Below are 19,173 nucleotides of genomic sequence, written 5' to 3' on the forward strand. Positions count from 1 at the left end.
CTCAAAGGTGGCTCCTGGCACAGCCCTTGAAAAACTAAACTATCTGAGAAGCCTGTGCCACCAGGCAGCATTCCTTGCCTGCCGTTAGCTTTGTTTGCAAGGGCCCTTTAAGTCATTCAGTGAAGAATTATTACACGAGCCCCTGCCCTGTGCCACGTTCTGTGCTGGGTGCTTCAGATGGGGGTGCCGGAAGGGCCCTCCCCTCGAGAAGCTGCAGTCTAGTGGCAGGAGGTGTGGGGACACATTGCTACACGGGGAGTGGATGAGTGCTGTCTTTGAGGTGTGAACAGTGCTCAGGGGTCCTGAAGGGATTGGCGGCAGCCTGGGAGAGGCCGGTGCCGGCTCGGAGGGGATGATGTTTGAGCATCATTTAGAAGGATGAGTGGGTGGCCAGGGGCGGAGGGAGGTCTGTGCAGAGTGAGGAACGCAAGCACAGGGGCCTGGAGGCAGGAGAGGGCCCCGCAGTTTCTGAGGCCAGTGGGACGTTTGTGTGCCTGGACTGTAAGTGCCTCAGGGGGACTGGTGGCAAAGGAGGTGGCCGAGACCAGGTTCAAGCGGGCTGGCTTTCGTTCGGTGGTCAGCAGATTTATTTTTTCCTTCCCCCAACTTTACTGAGATAAAATTGACATATAACGTTGTTTAAGTTTAAGGTGTACAACGTCATGATTTGATACACGTATGAGGCAAAATCAGCAGATTTTTAACTTTTAATTATGGAAAATTTTAAAGATATTCGAAAGTAGACAGAATAGGTTAGTGAACCCCGTGTAGCATCACCTCACTCCAGCAGTTACCAACCCATGGCCGATCCTGATTCCTCCATACCAACACCATTGCCCCCTGTACCCCATCCGTATCACTTTGAAGAAATCCTAAAGTGCCTTGTGTACCCTGTCAAGCCTAGCCTGTGGCTTGCATGGGTTAATCCAGAGTTTTGAGGCCTGGAAGGATTGGGAGGCACTTTGTGATTTCATTCCATTTTCAGAGAAACCACTGAGTTTCCCCTCTTCATTGTACCTTTCAGTGGGAAGTTGGTGTCTCCGAAGTGGAAGAATTTCAAGGGCCTGAAGCTCCAGTGGAGAGACAAGATCCGGCTCAACAATGCCATCTGGCGGGCATGGTACATGCAGTGTAAGTGCCGCGTGGCTGGGCCGGAGACCCTCCAGGTTCTGCCACCAGGAGGCCTTTGCACCTCGGGGCCCCGGAGCCTGCTCTTGTAACATTGTGTGTCAAACAGAAGTCTCTTTCGGGCCGTGTGCGTCCAAATCCGAGTGAACTGGACCCTTATTGCCATCGGCACTGGGGGCCCAGCCAAGCGTCTGCAGGAGGCGGAAGTGTAGGCCGATTGCTCCCAACCTAGTGTGCTCAGTGTTGTAAAGGCAGAGGAGGAGGGACGGGTGTACAGCCGAGAGGTGACATTTGGAGAGTCGGGGAACAGTTCCTGTTTTCAGCAGGTCTGAGACGATGCCGGCCCAGGCCGCGTCCTGTGTCCAGCTGGCTTGGGTACAGGTGGGTCTGGTGACTTCTACAGGAGATCGGCGTGCTCGGGGTCCCCTAGGCTCAGGCTGGTGTTTCTCTTGATCAGCCAGACTCCCTTTCTCGCCCACACATCACTGCCAGACTCTTTTCCTTGGACCTGGACCCCTTTATTTCCCTGAAATCTCATTTTCCAAGGGAAGGAGAAGGAAAGAACCCTTAAGGGTCCCCCCGAGGGGCGGGGTGTGAACAGAAGAGGCGGAGCTCCTGCGGGGGTCTCTGCCGCAGTGACGCTGTCTCACCCTCTCCCCGCCCAGATTTGGAGAAGCGCAAGAACCCCGTGTGCCACTTTGTCACTCCGCTGGACGGCTCTGTGGAAGTGGACGAGCACCGGCGGCCAGAGGTACTTGGCATGTGATGGGCCCTCACTCGGGAGGAGGTGACTCACAAGGGTGGGACCGAGGGCTCTGGGTCCCGCAGAGGGAGGACGCAGGACAGGGTGCTGGGGCTGTGCTGTCCTAGCAGCTGTTTTGACCCTGAGAAGCGATGGCGATGCGGAGGGCAGGTGGCCTCTGACACCCCACAGAGGCTCCCGCCTTCTCAGACCGGGCTGACCCAGGGACTGAGGGGGTCCTCCAACTGGGACTTACCCTCTACTTTCTTTTAATGTCAGTATTTCTCTGGAAGTCAACGGGGAGGGAATCTTTTTTTCTTTTTTTAAATTTTTATTTATTTTTGGCTGCGTTGGGTCTTTGTTGCTGTGCGCAGGCTTTCTCTAGTTGCGGCGAGTGGGGGCTTCTTTTCGTTGTAGTGCGCGGGCTTCTCATTGCGGTGGCTTCTCTCGTTGTGGAGCACGGGCTCTAGGTGTGCGGGCTTCAGTGGCTGTGGCTCGCGGGCTCAGTAGCTGTGGCTCGTAGCCTCTAGAGCACAGGCTCAGTAGTTGTGGCACACAGGCTTAGTTGCTCCGCGGCATGTGGGATCTTCCCGGACCAGGGCTCGAACCCATGGACCCTGAGTTGGCAGGCAGATTCTTAACCACTGTGCCACCAGGGATGTCCCACGGGGAGGGATTTTGACTCCTTACAAGGCAGACATCTTTAACTATTAAAGAATGAACTCGAGATCTTTATATACTGAGAGGGAAAGATGTTGAAGAAATAGTAAATGAATAAAAAAGCAAGTTGCACAACAGTATTGGAGTATCTTCAGGTTAATTTTTTAAAGCGTGTGTCTGTGTGATTGTACATGCATAGGAAATGTCTTGAAGGATATACAGAAATTGTTTCCTCGTGGGATTAGAGTGAGGAGGAGGAAAGACTCTTCTTTCACTTTTTACTCTTCTGCATCTTTTTAGCTTTGTCCAAGCATGTCTCACTGTTACCATGAAAAGGGGAAAACTTGGAAGGTAACCTAATGAAAGACAGTTGGGAGCCATAGGACATGATCTGGTGTTAGTATTAAGCAATATCACTTTTTTCGGTCTGGTAATAATATTGCATTATTCACGGTGAACATTCTTCAGTGTCAGAAACACACAGTGAAGTATTCTTGGGTGAAATTATGTGGGATTTATGATAGGATATCTGGGACTTGCTTTAATATTTTCCAGCCATTAAAAAAAATAAAGGAATCTGAAAGTGAGGTGGGCTCTCGGAGGCCGTCGTGAACGCCTCGTCACCAGAGGTCTTCAAGGCTGCTGTGGAAGGGGCTCCCCGCCCTGCACAGTGGAGAGGCTGAACTGTATCTTAGAGGTCACTTTCCACCTGAACCTTCTGTGACGGGCTGTTTGTTTTCACCCTTTGGAAACGTGGCGGAGGCTAAGGGCATTTGAGAGCTAGCCTGGGTCTCTGGAGGATCTTCCAGCGCCGGGAACTCTGTGCTTCTCCCCTGCCAGGCACTCTGTCTGACCCCTGCTCCGGTCCAGCCTCCAGGACCTGGGCCCCCGAAGGCCCCTGGGTTATCGTGGGCCATGAAATGAAAGCTCCCCTTCACTCAGAGGCCGGGCGTGGCCCAGCAGAGGCGGGATGCACTCTGTGGACGAAGCCGCAGGCAGGCAGCCTGCTTCTCGGAGCTGGATTGCCCGGACCCGACTTCCAGAGACAGACGCTTGCTTCTTGGCAGGGCGGCTCTTCCAGCGCCACTGCTCACTCTGCCCTGCGTCTCCCCACAGGCCATCACCACGGAAGGGAAGTACTGGAAAAGCCGCATTGAGATCGTGATCCGGGAGTATCACAAGTGGAGAACCTACTTCAAGAAAAGGGTATCTGGCTCGGGCTCCGAAGAGAGCACGTTCAGGAAGCCCCGTAGGGGAGGGAAGAAGTGAGCCCGGATTCAGAACATTGGCCCCCAAGGCTGTGGCCCGGAGCTGGCCACCCCTCTCCTTGGCCCAGCATTCTAGCCCAGCCCAAGTGGTGGCCTGCTTTGGTCGTGTGACCCCTTTGCTCTCAGTTTCTCCAGCTAGGAGCCAGGGCTCTTTATTCCACAAACGCTGGCTGGGAATCTCATCTGTGTCCAGCGTTGGCCTGGGGATGGCAGGGGCAGGATCCCTCTCCCCGCCCGCCTCCCAGAGAGAGAAGGCCTAGATGTTTCTGGAGGTTAGCCCCTTCCAGGAAGGAGAGGCCGAGGGCCTCGTCCCCTGCCTGGGCCCTGAGTGACCACCTTGGTCCTCCCTGTCCTTTCTCCGCAGCTCCAGCAGCACAAGGATGAGGACCTCTCCAGCCTGGCCCAGGTGTGTGAGCTTGGGGGCCATGAGGACTCTCATGGGACCTCCCCCTTTGACAAGAAACAGCAGTGACTTGGGTGGCCCAGCACTGCAGCAGCAGGTAGCCCCTGTGCACCCTGGGGCTAGAGGAGGGCCCCCCCCCCTCCTCACGTGAAGGATGTGAAGGAAATGAGCCAGTTCTCTGCTGGGGGGCTGGAGGGGGTTTCTCCCTGCAGTTCCCCACCCCCTTGCCTCATCTCTTATACGGGAACCCTGGCTGCTCTGTGAAACAGTACAGCGTATTTCCCTGATGTGATGTGCTGGGAACCCCCGAGTCACTCTTGCCCCTTTGGTTTGTCCTCCCCCCCCCCCCCGTCGGTGGCAGGACGATGACATGCTTTATTGGCACAAGCACGGGGATGGCTGGAAGACCCCAGTCCCCATGGAGGAGGACACGCTGCTGAACACAGACATGCTCATGTCGGAATTCAGCGACACCCTCTTCTCCACACTTTCCTCGCACCCGCCCGTGGCCTGGCCCAACCCGCGCGAAATAGGTAACCCGCCCCTAGACTCTAGACTGGAAATGTTGCCTTCTCCACCGGGCCCCCAGGGCAGGCTCTGCCTTGGGGCCGTCCCTGAGCTGCTGTCGCTTGTCTAGGGTGAGCAGTGAGGAGAAGGGTTGACCAGCCTCCTTGCTGTGTGAGGGCCCCGTCAGGCCCGTGGTGCCACCGCCAGGGAACAGTGGAGGTTTGGTCTGAACCAGTTTCACATTTCTGATACTGTCCCTCAGCAGAGGACAGGGGCCTGGGGCGCGTGACAGGGCCTGTGACTCACTCTCAGGAAAATCATTCGCACTCCTGGGCTGGCTTCTCACCTGGCAGTGTGCAGCTGTCCAGTTAACCCCTCAGGGAAGAGCCCACAGGCTGAAATTAGAACCTGGGGTCTCTGCATAGCTGCTCATGGCTTCTGGGGGGTGTCTGTTCCCAGATACTCAGTTTACCTTTCCTACGAAAACTCTCTTTCCTGCCCTCTGAGGGCGGACGATGCCCATGAACTGATGAGAAATCCCAGCCAGTGGCCTGCGTTTCTCCTCGGAAGAATCTAGAATGCGAACAGGGCCAGGAAGATGCATTCCAGGCCCTTAATATGTTCCTACAGCACATGGTCTGAGAAGGCAAAATGATCCCTCTGTCTCCTTTCTGATTCTTACAGCACATCTGGGAAATGCAGACATGATTCAACCGGGGCTGATTCCTTTGCAGCCCAACCTGGACTTTATGGACACTTTTGAGCCTTTCCAGGGTGAGGACTCGGGGCAGAGAAAGAGCACGGCTACCTGCATCTCCCTTTACCCAGGACAACGTGGATGTTGCTTCCCTGTCATAGAGGCAACTGTTAGAATGGACCAGGGAGAGGACTTAGAATTTTTCCAGAACTTTTTTTTTTTTGCTAGTAGCTGCAAGGCCTGGAAAGTGTTTCTGGGATGTCGTTCCGTCTCCTCCTCCACGTCTCAGAGCCTCTGGTTTGGCTTTGACTGTAAGCAGTTCTCCCACTAGGCAGCAGAGTGCGCTGACGACACAGCCACCTCCTCGCCGTTTCCTGCAGTTAGAACTGGTCCTTGAGCTCCTGCCACTGTAAAAGCGGGTGCCACCCAGGCCTGGGAGTGTTTCAGAGGCCACACTGGTTGCCAGCCTGTGCAGCTCCAAGCAGAGGGCCTCCTTCTGCAGAGTTACCTCGTGGTGGGGGGGTGGGGAGATGCCCTCTAGCCATGTCATTCCTCTGGGTAAGGTGGGGTTCAGTGCCTGATTTGTTTGGGTCTTAATGCAGTGGAGTGATGGGCACAGAGCTCACAAGCCCCTGATGTTGTCTTTCAGACCTCTTCTCTTCCAGCCGCTCCATTTTCAGCTCCATGCTGCCTGCACCCGCCTCAGGGCCTGCACCAGATCACAACAGCCCACCTGCTCAGGTAGAGGGAACTTGGGGGAAGGGGCACCGGACTGGTCCTCAGACCTTTGCAGCCATAAGCAAAGTGCTAGGGGTGACTAGATCCAGTGGTGAACTCACATATAATGTGTAAAGAAGTTATCCTAGCCCTCCTTGGAAGCATCCTTAGGTGTCCGTGAGGTGGGAGACTCTATCAGTAAACGTATGCTCCTGCCTAAGGCCCAGATAACCTTGTGTGCAGCGGGCTCTGTCTTGACCAGTTAAGACTCGGCCAGCGAGACAGCAAAGAAAAACGCAGATCGCTAAGAAGAGGAAGTTCCGTGTATTTCTTTTACTTTTTACTCAGCACTCAAGTTGGTTACCAGCTGCTGGGACGGCTGCGCTGAGTGAGGCATGGCTCTCTGCCATTAAGAGACTCTCGGGCTGGTGCCCATATCCAGTTAGGCGCCCATGACCTGACCCTCTCTCCCTCCATCTGGCTCCGTGAAGAGTTTCTCCTATAGAGACTGAGATCCGAACAATTGATTCCTTGTAGCGTTTCCCTTTTAGGAAGAGGTGACCTCTCTAGAAGCTGACATGTGAAACTGTCCTGGGGGAACCTCGTGAGCAGCTGTGATCCAGGCTGCCCCTGCTCTGTAACAGAAGATGGCAGGGACTTTGGGGGGACCCCGCTGGACTCTAGAAACAAGATATCCCCAGGCCGAGAGCCAAGTGTGTGCAGACAGTCGCTGTGTCTGAGCCGTGTTATCACTGAGTTCCTAATGGAAACAAGACCCCTGCAGATGCCTGGGGAGACCCAGATCCAACCCCCGCGGATTAGCAGTCCCAGGGCTGGGAGGCGTCGCTTCTGTCCCTTCTGCCCGGGGCACCGTCCCAGGCGCCGGGTACTGTGTAGGACCTTGTGGTGTGCAGCGCTGGAGAGTGACAGCGAGCAGTGTGACTCTAGCGTTCGTTCCTCACTTCTTCTCTTCCTTCCTTAGGAGAGCATCCTGCCAACCACCGCTCTGCCCACCCCGAGCCTCCCTGACGGCTTCATTGCACCCCCTGCAGCCACGGCCCTGGACCCCACGAGTGGGCAGGGCTGTGAACACACCTCCCAGCCAGGGGACCCCTTTCTCCAGCCCGCAGACTTAGGTCCCTCTGCACCACCACTGAGTGTCCCGCAGCCCTTCTTGCCCGTGTTCACCATGCCTTTGCTGTCGCCCAGCCCAGCCCCTGCTTCCCCCGTCTTGCCATTAGGCCCTCCTCCCGCCACTGCCCTGAACCCCCCGACTCCCCCTGCCTTCCTGCAGCCACAGAAGTTTGCTGAAGTCAGCAAGTCGCCCCCTGTCATCACCCACACGGCCTCTGCCACCCTCACCCACGACGCCTCTGCCACCACCTTCAGCCAGAGCCAAGGCCTCATCATCACGACCCACTATCCCACCCCCTCCGTGTCCCCCTGTGGCCTGGCGCTGTCTCCGGTCAGCCGGCCACCAACCGTTGGGCCTCCTCAACCCCGTTTAACTTTCGTGCACCCCAAGCCTGTATCATTGCCTGGGGGAAGGCACAAGCAGCCCCCCAAAATAGTGCCTGCTCCCAAACCAGAGCCCATGTCCTTGGTATTGAAGAATGCTTGCCTCGCCCCAGGTGAGTCAGGTGGAGGGAAGCAAGTGGGAATCTCCCCCTGCCCTCATCCCCCGCCGGGATGTTTCCCGTCCCCAGGCTTGCAAACTTGTGACACACACATTGTGATAGGAGACAGAAGGGTTATGAAAGACTACATGTGTAGATCTAGTCTATTTTTTCTATTCTATGTTGTTCTTTTAGTTAGTCTCAACCCAGTTTGAAAAAAACATGGTCCTGGTCATCTCTTCCCCGGGTCTGTAATCTGTCCACTCCAAGGAGAAGCTGCAAAAAAGTAGCTTTGTTTCCATGCCCTGCAGCAAGGAGGTGACGTCTCAGTGGCAGCAGAGGGGTCGTGTGCTGCTCCTAGGCACCACCACCCCCCCGCCCTGTGCAGCCTGGTCAGCCCTGGGGCCCCCAGGTGGGCCGCCACCCTCACCTCCCCCTTGTTCTGGCAGCTGCCTTTTCAGGACAGCCCCAAGCAGTGATCATGACCTCAGGCCCTCTGAAGAGAGAAGGGATGTTGGCTTCCACCGTGTCCCAGTCCAACATGGTCATCACGCCTGCTGCCATCGCCAGGGTGAGTGGCCCAGACAGGCCCTTAGCATCCTATAACCTTGGGTGGCCCTCACCCAGCATGACTGTGGTTGGGGGTGACCTCTCTCCCCTGTGTCCCCTCAGGCTCCTGGGGTCACAGAGTTCCACAGCGGCATCCTGGTGACAGACCTTGGCCACGGCACGGGCAGCCAGCCTGCTCCCATCTCCCGGCTCTTCTCTCCCAGCACAGTGCCGGACTCCCTGGTAAAGGGCGAGCAGGTCCCACCACATGGGGGCATCGCCCAGGTCCCTGCCACAGGTGCCAGTGAGTCTGCTGTCTGGTTGGAACGGTTGGGACCGCGTGAGTGGAGTGACGGGCCCGCTCTGGACTGGGGAGGCTGCCGATGGTGCCCGGGATTGAGCCTGGGTTTCCAGGCCGGGTGGTGAGAAGCTGCCAGTGGCCCAGGCTAGGGAAACGCTCGGCAAAGGGCAGAATAAACCAGGGAAAGCGGCTGGCGCGTTGCAGTGCAGGCAGTTCGTGTGCTCGCGGAGACATCGCTCAGCCTCCTTCAGAAAGGCCTGGCTCTGATGGGGATTTCCCTGGGGGTCCCGTGGTTGAGACTCTGTGCTGCCAACGCAGGGGGTGCAGGTTCAGTCCCCGGTCAGGGAACTAAGATCCCACATGCCATGCGAAGTGACCAAAACAGAGTTTAAAAATTTAAAAAGAAAAAAGAAAGGCCTGGCTCTGAGTTGTCAGTTCTGATCCACAAAAGGGATTGAGTGGGGCTTCCCTGGTGGCGCAGTGGTTATGAATCCGCCTGCCAATGCAGGGAACACGGGTTCGAGCCCTGGTCCGGGAGGATCCCACATGCCACAGAGCAGCTGAGCCTGAGCTCCACAACTGCTGAGCCCGCGCTCTAGAGCTGCAAGCCACAACTACTGAAGCCCATGTGCCTAGAGTCTGTGCTCTGCAGCAAGAGAAGCCACCACAATGAGAAGCCCACGCACCGCAACGAAGAGTAGCCCCCGCTCACCACAACTAGAGAAAGCCCATGCACAGCAACAAAGACCCAACACAGCCAAAAATAAATTAATTAATTAAATAAATTAAAAATAAAAAAGGAATTGAGGGGTCCGCGTCGACAGTTTCCAGAAAGCATGAGCCTGGTGTTGCTGTAGCCACAGGAGCCCCCGGCCTTGTCTGGCACTGGCCGGTCTTCCCCTCCCCCATGGTGTGCCGGCACCACGCCTTGGGAGCCCCCTTCCTTCCTCCCCAGCTTGGTCTTCCGTCGGTGAGGTGGCCAGGGTAGGACTGATATTACCCAGTGACGTCTGAAGAGCTGAGAGGTCAGGGTAGATGATCTTCCCGAGGCTGTGCTGCTGCGGGTTGGGGAGAAGCCAGGTACCAGGTCGGAGGGAGACCAAGGTGTCTTCCTGTCTCAGGTAAAACCGTGGCAGCTGCTCCCGGCACCCTGTGCAGAGGCATCTTCCCGAGGTGGAGTGCAGGACACGAGGGGGAAGGCTCTCTACTTACAGGGGTCAGACAGGGACTTGTCCCAGGACAGGCTTTGAAGAATAAGGACCCTCATCTGGGAAGATACAGATGCAGACTGGCTATGGGTCAGGCCCTGGAATACTGTATGGGGCTCCGGCTCAGGGAAACAGCACCTTGTCCACTGAGGCGGGTCCCCGGAGGTTAGAGCCTTGAGAGCAGGGTAGGGAGAAGAGCCGAGCAGAGGGGACTGAGCCTGAGGCATCTGTGCTGTGAAACGGGACTGACCGGGAGGGTCAGGGAGGGGCTTCCTGCGGGTGTCTCTGGAGCCTGGGCCACAGGTTTCTTCCACCATGTTCTTTGTGGGTAAAATAGCGCTTTGGTTTTTTTTTTTTTTTTCCTTTGGTTTTTTTAATTAAAAAATGTCAGGGGTGGGTACAATTGAAAAAGCTGTGAGAAAACATATATGTAGAAATTAAAGAACAAACAAACAAAAAGAACAGGTAGCCATGTGCTCGCCACCCAGGGTGAGAACTACAGCCTTGCAGACCCCGAGGGGCCTTGCAGAGGGGCCCCTGGTGGCCCAGGAGGCAGGCCCCCTCGCAGCCCCCAGACCTGTGACTGCAGCGTCCAGCTGGCATCCGTCAGGCCTAACGGAACCCACCCCCTGCCCCCGCCTGTTGGCAGGGGTTCCTCCTGTTTCTGCTCTGGGGCTGCCATGGAGGTTCAGGGTGGGTGTCGTGCGCAGCTGGTGCAGCCTGGTCCCTAAGGGGAGTCTCTGCTCTTCTCAGGTCGAGACTGCCCGAACTCAGGGCAGGCCTCTCCGTGTGCTTCAGAACAGAGCCCCAGTCCTCAGTCTCCCCAGAACAACTGCTCAGGGAAATCTTCTGCAGACCCCAAAAATGTGGCTGCTTTAAAGGTACCTGTTGGGTCTTGACTCCCTTGGAAGGATGGGGAGGCAAGGAGAAGCGCATCAAGGGCTTTGGGGATGGCTGCGGCCCTTACTGGAGACGCACTGGAAAGAACCGTGGGCTTGAGGGGTGTCCCACGCCAGGCTGGGGCGGCATCAGAAAGAGGGAGGTTTGCTGCTTTAACCTTGAGCCTGGTGGCCCCTCCCACCCCCCACCTACCCCCAGCCCCCTGGTGACAGTGGCCCTCAGCCCAGGAGCCAGCGTTGAGCCCTGTGGAGCAGAGGGAGGAGGCGGCAGCTGTCAGAACTGGGTCCAGGTGTGAGGGTGGCTGGGAGGGGCCGAAGCAGCAGCCTCGGGCCCTTGCTGTGCTCTCTCCTGCAGGGATGGTTTTCTAGTCCCGTCCTGTCCCCCTCCTGGCTCCCGCTGGAGCCTTTTAGCTTTCTGTCGCCCCTCCTTCCGCACAGCTCTCTAGAGGCCTCAGGGTCCCAATCTGCCCCTAATCTGGGCAGCAGGTGGGGGTGGGATGGAGAGGGGAGGGGTCCCTGTGTCGCAGTGACGGGTCGATTTCCCAATAGAACCGGCAGATGAAGCACATTTCAGCCGAGCAGAAAAGGCGCTTCAACATCAAGATGGGCTTTGACACCCTCAACAGCTTGATCTCTAATAACACCAAGCTGGTGAGTGGCCGGAGGGTGGGGAGGGCCGACAGGACGGGCGGACATGGCGGGCTCGCCGCGCCCGCTGCCGCCCTGACCCGGCCACCCCTTGCAGACCAGCCACGCCATCACGCTGCAGAAGACCGTGGAGTACATCACCAAGTTGCAGCAGGAGCGCAGCCAGATGCAGGAGGAGGCCCGGCGGCTGCGAGAGGAAATCGAGGAGCTCAACACCACCATCATGTGAGGCTGGGCCTGGGGGCTCAGGTAGCACCCTGTCCTCGCTGGCACGGCACAGGGGGGGGGCACTCATCGCTGGTGGAGGCCTCTGCTCAGCGCTGCAGCCCTTGCCCTCCTCCTTCTCCCCAGGCTCCCCGCCTGGGCCTGCCCACTTGGCCCCCAGCCACGCTGAGCTTCCTTGGACTCTTCCTGTCGTTTCAGCTCCTGCCAGCAGCTGCTCCCTGCCACGGGTGTCCCCGTCACCCGGCGCCAGTTTGATCACATGCGAGACATGTTTGACGAATATGTGAAAAGCCGGACTCTGCAGAATTGGAAGTTCTGGATTGTATCTTTGGGTTTTCTTTGCTCACCCCCCATCCCCCCAAGCAGTGCACTAAAACCGCAGACACTGACCCTTCAGTTGCTTTAGAAAGATGCTCTCTAAATGGTTGTCATTGAGTTTGTCAAGACAGGTAATGCTAGTTTCTGTCTTGAGAGGGAGGGGCCTGGCCGGGCCCACGGTGTGGAGCAGGCTGTCCTTGGTGCCCGCCCAGGCTTGGGGCTCCCTGGGGACCTGGAACAGGCCCGCTCTGCGCTCTGAGTCCTTGAGAAGTAAAGACAAGGCTGGAGCCACTGGCAGAAGCAATAAGGTGGGAAGGAGGTGGGATCTGGTCTAACACGTCCTGGCACCAGCTCTGTCCTGGCAGCAGCGGGGAGTGTGGTGCCACCCGAAACCAGGGCTCACAAAGCGACTAAGTGGCAGAGCTTGGATTTGAAGCCAGTTCCCTCCAGGCTGTTTTCTGCGTTTGTGCCGCAGGGCCTTGACTGCTGTAATGAGGCACGGATACCTGAGTGCTGGGCTCTGTCTCTGGGGCCAAGGCCTCCCTGCACTTGGCCTTCCAGATGTCAGCAGGGCCCTTATGGGGGAAGGCTCTGCCCTTGTCACTCCCCACCCAGCCACCGCTGTGCCTCTGAGTGGACAGTGTGCACAGGGGTGGGGTCGGTCGCCGTGCCTGGGCCTGGGGTCTGACGGGCTGTGGAGGGGGTCACGTGGGAGGACGGATGCTCCAGCCTCAGCTCTGACAGGGCGGGTGGTGTCTGTGTGCACTAAAGGGCGGGTTTTAAAGGAAGAGACGACAGACACCAGCTCCAGTCCCCCAACTTTGCTCTGGTCCTGGTCCTTGAGTGGAGCTGGCATGAGTCAGAACCTCTGTGGTCAGTGGCAGGTTCCTTGGCATCAGGCTGAGTGTGGTGACTGTGGTCGCCACCTGGGCTCAGGAACAGTTAGGGACCTCTCTCTGTTTCTCCCTCGCTCTCTCTCCTCTCTCTCTCTCTGTCTCTCCCTCTCTCTGTTTCTCCCTCTCTCTCTGTCTCTCTCTCTCTGCCTCTGTCTCTCCCTCTCTCTCTGTTTCTCCCTCTCTCTCTCTCTCTCTTTCTCTCTCTGTTTGTCTCTCTCTGTCCTTCTGTCTCCCTCTGTCTCTCTGTCTCTCCCTCCCTCTCTCTCTCTGTCTCTCCCTCTCTCTCTGTCTCTCCCTCCCTCTCTCTCTGTCTCTCCCTCCCTCTCTCTCTCTGTTTCTCCTTCTCTCTCTGTCTCTCTCTCTCTCTGTCTCTCTCCCTCTCTCTGTGCTTCTGTCTCCCTCTGTCTCTCTGTCTCTCCCTCCCTCTCTCTCTCTGTGTCTCCCTCCCTCTCTCTCTCTCTCTCTCTCCCCCCCTCCCCCCCCCCCCCCCCCCCCCACGCCCCGTCACAACTATGCACAGTTACTTGCCAGTCCTGAGGGGAGTTGGTCACGGGCAAGCCTGTGACTGGACTTCGTTCTCTCCACGCTCGCTTCCCTTTTCTTTAACCTGCGTGCTGTGCAGTTCAGTGTCATCATCAAGCCGCTGTTTGAGTCCTTCAAGGGTGTGGTGTCCAGCAGCAGCCTGGAGGAGCTGCACCGGACGGCGCTGTGCTGGCTAGACGAGCACTGCTCCCTGCCGGTTCTCAGGCCGAGTGAGTGGGGCTGTGTGGGCTTGGACGCGGGCGGGGCTGCCGAAAACCCAGGCTCTGCTGCAGGTGACCCGCAGACAGCTGGGGCAGGGAGGCGAGGCCGAGCCAGAGGCGCTCCTGCAGGGCAGGGGGCAAGGGCTCCCAGAGCCTCTCCTCAACTTCCTGCCACCTCCGTGTGCCCCTTTGATCAGATCTAGCTCGCATTTAGTGAGCACCTACTACTTACCAGGCCACGTATCAGGGATTTTCAGATACATTTTCGTGTTTAATTCTCATAATAACGAAAAGAGCTGTGGCCGTGTATAAAGGCTGTAGAGATGTGATGCTAAGACAGGGGAACAAGCAGGAAGAGGTCAGCGTTCCCCGCCCACCCGCAGCGTAGGAGATGGGACTGGGGGAGTAGTCTTAAAGGCAGAGGTGTGAGTGTCCAGACCTCAGGCAAGAGGCTCTCCTGGTGTCCGTGCCTCTCCTGCTTTGGGGGCCTGAGAATCCCCACGCGGGATGTACACACGTAACCGCGTGTTGTGTCCTCTGAGGGCTTGGAGCTGGCGCCCCGGCCGTGTCTGCAGGCTACCCCCTCTGTCTTGCAGCTGTGCTGAACACCCTCCGGCACTTGAGCACCACCACGTCCATCCTGACGGACCCGTCCCAGCTGCCAGAGCAGGCAGCGGAGGCCGTCACCAGAATGGGCCAGAGATCTGGGGAGTCTTAGCAGTGCTTAGCGGGCGCGTGGCCGCGTGAGAAGCCGTGGAGACCCTTCCTGCCTGTGGAGAGGAGCCCGCGCCCCTCACCTCTCCTGACGCGGAGCTTCCAGGCCTCCCTCCGACTGCGGCCCAGGCCGCTCAGAACGCCGCGCTCAGGTCTGAAGCAGGTTCGGGTCCTGCCCACAGCAGTAGCCCAGCTTAGGGAACCCTTGCTGTGAACTCTGACTCAGCGACCTCTGTCACCGACCTCCCCTTCCCTCGGGGTACCCCGGATGAAGGGGAACAAAGGGGAACGCTGCCCGTCCCTGTCCTGTCCTGTCCTGCTGGTGGGATGTCGGGGCCACGGCGGCAGTGCGGGGAGCAGATGGGGCAAGAGGGGGCATCACCCGCTCCCCCAAGTTAGGAAACGTGAGGGTCCTTCCCGGCTCCTGTCTGGAGACTTACACACGCTGCCTCCTGTCACCTCTCAGGCGCCCGTGGGGCGGTTGGAAGGCATCCTCCTTCCTGCCCCGACTCTGACCTTGTAGATAGATTGGACGTCTGCTCAGGCCTCGCAGGGCCGGCTGCCGGGGAAACCCCACAACACCCGTGTGCAAAGTGGTGGGTGCGCGTGCCCGCAGACAGGAACGGAAGCACAAGCGATGCGGAGCTGCTGCTGGCTTGGAGGGCCACTCGGGCGGGACTTCGATCTGTCCTGATCTGGTTCCACTTGGCGTTGCAGCCTCCGTGGTGACACCGGCCTGAGAATCGCGTGGCGGGGCTCAGCTGGGGCCCTGCTTCCTCGTTCTCCACCTGCTTCCGAGCCACAGCCGGGCGGGCGGCCGTGTTTGATGGATGCTGCTGGCCCTTCGGGTGCAGTGTTTGAAAGACCAGGCTCCACAGTGCTGCCATCGGCCTGGTCACCTTGTCTGGATTGTCCAGCTGGGAGCCCTAAGTCATAACAGTTCCTGGACCAAAGACGCCACCACACCCAGCGTCTGTCTTGTGTTTGGAGGCAGAAATTGAATGTTGACACCAAGCTCCAAGGTGGCTGCCTTGGAGCTGTCCCTAGGCGCCTCCAGACCAGACTGTAGAGAGTTGGATTCAGATTTGGTCCAGGTGGAGGGGGCAGTAGGCTGTTTCCGGATGTGGGAATTGCACTTGGAAGGGTTCAGAGGAGGGCACGGCAGGAGGGGCGGTCCCAGGCCCGTCCTCCTCTCAATGTGTCTGCAAGAGCAGCTCCAGATGGAAGGATGCTCTCTAACACTCAGGAAGCCCAGCCAGGGGTACCTCCTCATTGAAAGAATGTGCTTTTCACGTCCTGCTGTGAAGTTCGGAGGCCAGCAGCCTTCCCGTTCAACCTCTGTCCTCCCGACCCGAGACGGAAACTGGGCAAGCGCTGGGCAGACCAGGAGCCCAGGGGCCCCAGGAGGGGCCGCTGTGGGCCACCCTCTGAAGCTTGGATCATTTCGGAGGCTCCTGCTGGATCCCGGAGGCCTGTGGAAGGTGCTCGGGGGGGGCAGGCAGCCCCACCTCAGCCTCGGCTGTTGGAGGATGGAGGCGGGGTCCTCTCTTTGCCGCTGGCTGTGCCACTGCCCCTGCCACGGGTCACGACCGATCACCTGCTTCCTCGTCCGTGCTCCAGCCCCGTCAAGGGTGCCTCGGCGGCACCCCTCCACCTCCCCAGAACCCGTGTTTACAGGCCTTCCGATCGCTCTCCTGAGGCGCGAGCACGCAACGAGGCTGGGCCAGCCCTTCATTTCCACTGGGAGGAGGGACAGGAGCTCAGCCTTCCCCCCCGAGTGGACACGAGGTCTCCCTCAAAAGTGGAAGAGCACCGTGGTAAGAACTCCGTGAGGCTCAAAAGGGAAAAAGGAAAGCCAGAGACGTTCCAGCCGTGAGGGCTTGTGGAGGGTCCAGCCATGAGGGCTTGTGGAGGGTCCAGCCCTCGGCCTCGCCCCAGTTCCTGTGCCTTCGTTAACCGCGTGGTGGCCGCGGAGCTCGGCCCGGCCATGACCTCTCTGAGATCACTAGCTTTCTCCCCACCCCTTGCTGGGAGTCTTTTTTTTTTTTTTTTTTTAGCTCCATGGGATATAAAATTGGCCTCTTCCTTCTCTGGCCTACCTCTCCCTCCCTTTGGCTGATGTAATGTTCATGATTCTGTTTTTTTAAATATTTAAGGCTGTTAGGTTGTATGAGGCATTGAAGGGTGTGTGTGTGTGTGTGTGCGCGCGCGCGTGTGTGTGTGTGTGTGTCCCAGCAGACGTTTAACTAGATGCATGTTTTGTTTTGAGCTATTTCCTTACATCTGTTTCTCTTGGTGCTCACCATCATGGCTGTAGGGCTGCAGAGCCGTATCTCTTACTACAGACACATTTGTTTCTTGCCCCGGCAGTTTTCTTGTCTTGGATTCTTGCCTGATGAGTCTGGCCAGATGGGGGCCTAGCCCGGACCTCTGTCCTGGGGTCCCAGGCCGGGATGCAGGGACCCCGGGACCACCCTGCCGACCGCCTCCAGTGGATGCTGTAGTTTGTTTACACTCACTTTCACCCCTCCTTCTGCCCCTCCTCCCGTAAAAGAGACTTAAAAATGCTGACACTTTGGAGAATAAGAAAATCAATCTGAAAAGGAAAAAAAAAAAAAAAGCCCGTCTGGCACGTAATCTCTGAAAGTGTTTCTGTGAAATCTTTCTGTGCCGTCACCTCCCTTCCCACTGCTGGTTGCTGTTTGACACCGTGTGGGAGATGCAGGGAGAGTGGGGCTTTCCGCAGTTGGCTGGCCCGTCCCTCCCTCGGTCTCAGGTGGGTGACATCCTGCTGTCACCCCTCTCCCACCAGGCCCCCAACCTGGCTGGGGTTTTCAGGGCACAAGGGAAGAAGCAGCCCCGGCGTCAGGAGTCAGTGTCGATGTGAGCACCAGGTCTCGTTGGGGAGGGACTGGCAGGGCGCTGCGGGTGACCTCGTGCACTCAGCTCCCTCTACTCTGTCCTTGTGACCTGGTCCCGCCTCCCTTTCTAGATAGCGCTCAGCCCTCCAGCTTGTTATTGCTCTGGCCGATAGAAAGAGAAACTTCGATTCTTAGGGGACATGGCATCCCAGGGTGGGGGCCAAACCCCTTGTCCCTCCCCAGGTGAAGTGGTGCGGTGGCCTCCTCTCAGCCTGGGCCTCGCCTCCCTGTACAGCCGGCTCTCCACCTGGATGAGTGAGTCCGAGCGGCAGGCTCGTCGTTGTTTTCAAAATCACACATTCTCACTGTCCAGCTGAACGAGGGCTCATCAGGGTGGAGCTGGGGCTGTCCAGGGGGCCTGTCTGCCCGCGGCCTGCACACTTGCTCAGTGTGGACCCAGCCCCGCGCTGGCTAACCTGCCCCACTACGGTTGTTTTATCTCATCTGGGCTGCAGGGGGGTAGGCTTGGAACACCGCGTGTCAGAGCAGCTTGGCTTCCTTGGTGGCAGGCCTGCTAAGGAAGGGAGCTGGGGCGCCCCAATGTGGGCTCAAGGGCAGCAGTGGGCGGGGGTCTTTGGCTCCATGCCCCTGGTGCCTCGTACATGAAAGAGGATTGTCACCATGTCTGAACCCAATGACAGGACAGGACAGCGAGGGTGGAGGGTGGAGGAGCTTGGACCTTCAACACGTACATTTCAGTGGTCGCGTATCCTTGACCCGCTCAGCAGGCAGGTGTGGGGATCGGAGGGGCTCCAGGAGCAGAGAGAAGCCTCAGGACCCCCCGGGTGCCTCCACACAGATCACCTGCCCTGTTTTCTTTTCCTTCTGACGCCTTGGCTTTCCCAGCTCACCACACAGGGCTGTTTCCTGTCGAGGCTTGTGAAAATAAGCCTTTGATAAAGAAAAGGGAACTTTTCCTGTTGAATGTTGGCTTTCACTATGCGTGTGTGTGTATGTGTGTGTGCGCGCACGTGTGCGCTTGCCCTGCGTGTGTGTTTGTGGGTGTTTACTTAATGGAATTTTATTTTTGTGAAATTCTTTTATAATTATGTAGCAAAATTCAGCTCCATCTCCCAGTCCAACTTTTGGTTCCAGAGTCAACCCTGGGCGTCACTAATTTGAATAATTCTCTCCTGGGTTTCTGAATGGAGATGCGCCACTGTCAAGAGTTGAGGTTGTGGAGAGGGTTGGGAGAAACTGAAGTCTGATGCATTTCCGTAGAGTTTACATCCCGCAGTTAAAAGGTAGGAAGGGCTCAACCAGGGAGACACGAAGCCCAGGCCGTGTTTCTTGCGAGGGAGCTGGACCGCGGCCTCAGCCCGAGGTGCCCTGCTGCTGCTTTAACTGAATCTGTTCACACGGCTTGTTTTGCTTGTTTTGTAACGCCACAGCTGAAACAGCACGTTCTTTTCCTTTTTTGGGTTTCAGTTCATTGTATAAATGGTTCATTTTTTCTGTTGTGAGCTCTGGTGACTGTGTCAGGCCTCCGGTAGGAGACAGTCACCCCTTGTGGGCAGAAAAACAAAACCCAAGAAGAGTTTTGTGAATCGGAGGCTCCCTCAGGCCTGCGCCATCCAGAGACGGCCCTTTATGCTCCACTGTTGAAAAGCGAGTTTCCACCAGCTGTATTCAACACTACAATGCAGTTCAAAAACTATATTTGCATCCAAGACAATAAAAAGCCGTATTTTTTTGAAAAGCCTGTGCTGTGTGGTCTTTGCTACCCTGTTGAGCAGTGGAAGAGATGTTACTGAGATCAGAGCTGAGGGATGCTCACACCTGACTCACTCGTGCTAGCCTTGGGGGAAGTGGGTGCAGCCTGGAGCCGAGGGGCTGGGAGTGAGGAGACGGGCCTGAGGCAGTGGGGCTCCGGAGGTGGCTCTAGAAGACTGCAGTCCTAAAGAGAGGCCTCCGCCGAAAGGCCCGACAGGACAGATTCTGCCCGTGAACTCACCAGGGCCAGGTGCTCCAGGCGTTTCCCAGGTGGACAGAGTCCAGGGGTACTTGTACAAA

General features: G+C 57.5%; 1 protein-coding gene across 5 annotated transcripts in view; it reads left to right on the top strand.

Annotated features, from left to right (window-relative positions):
- The window catches only part of MLXIP (MLX interacting protein), a 58,391-nt gene extending 41,506 nt beyond the window's left edge, over window positions 1–16,885 (top strand). Inside the window, exons 2-18 of one of the 5 annotated variants that reach the window (XR_003793071.1) lie at window positions 1,025–1,131; window positions 1,794–1,879; window positions 3,647–3,736; window positions 4,163–4,204; window positions 4,563–4,734; window positions 5,393–5,482; window positions 6,055–6,146; window positions 7,105–7,753; window positions 8,188–8,309; window positions 8,411–8,627; window positions 10,550–10,677; window positions 11,245–11,346; window positions 11,441–11,568; window positions 11,767–11,890; window positions 13,405–13,534; window positions 14,122–14,391; window positions 14,706–16,885. Coding sequence is in view for 3 of the 5 variants with exons in the window: in XM_029219920.1 (XP_029075753.1) it covers window positions 1,025–1,131; window positions 1,794–1,879; window positions 3,647–3,736; window positions 4,163–4,204; window positions 4,563–4,734; window positions 5,393–5,482; window positions 6,055–6,146; window positions 7,105–7,753; window positions 8,188–8,309; window positions 8,411–8,627; window positions 10,550–10,677; window positions 11,245–11,346; window positions 11,441–11,568; window positions 11,767–11,890; window positions 13,405–13,534; window positions 14,122–14,243 (2,401 nt within the window). In the remaining 2 variants the exon portion in view is untranslated. Of the gene's footprint in view, window positions 1–1,024; window positions 1,132–1,793; window positions 1,880–3,646; window positions 3,737–4,162; window positions 4,205–4,562; window positions 4,735–5,392; window positions 5,483–6,054; window positions 6,147–7,104; window positions 7,754–8,187; window positions 8,310–8,410; window positions 8,628–10,549; window positions 10,678–11,244; window positions 11,347–11,440; window positions 11,569–11,766; window positions 11,891–13,404; window positions 13,535–14,121 lie in introns of all 5 variants that reach the window. The other 4 variants (XR_003793072.1, XM_029219920.1, XM_029219946.1 and 1 more) reach the window with 4 other exon arrangements.
- Window positions 16,886–19,173: the final 2,288 nt, after the last annotated feature.

The sequence above is a fragment of the Monodon monoceros genome, unplaced genomic scaffold (assembly GCF_005190385.1).
Source record: "Monodon monoceros isolate NGI ecotype Baffin Bay Population unplaced genomic scaffold, NGI_Narwhal_1 Super_Scaffold_1, whole genome shotgun sequence".
Taxonomy (NCBI): Eukaryota; Metazoa; Chordata; class Mammalia; order Artiodactyla; family Monodontidae; genus Monodon; species Monodon monoceros.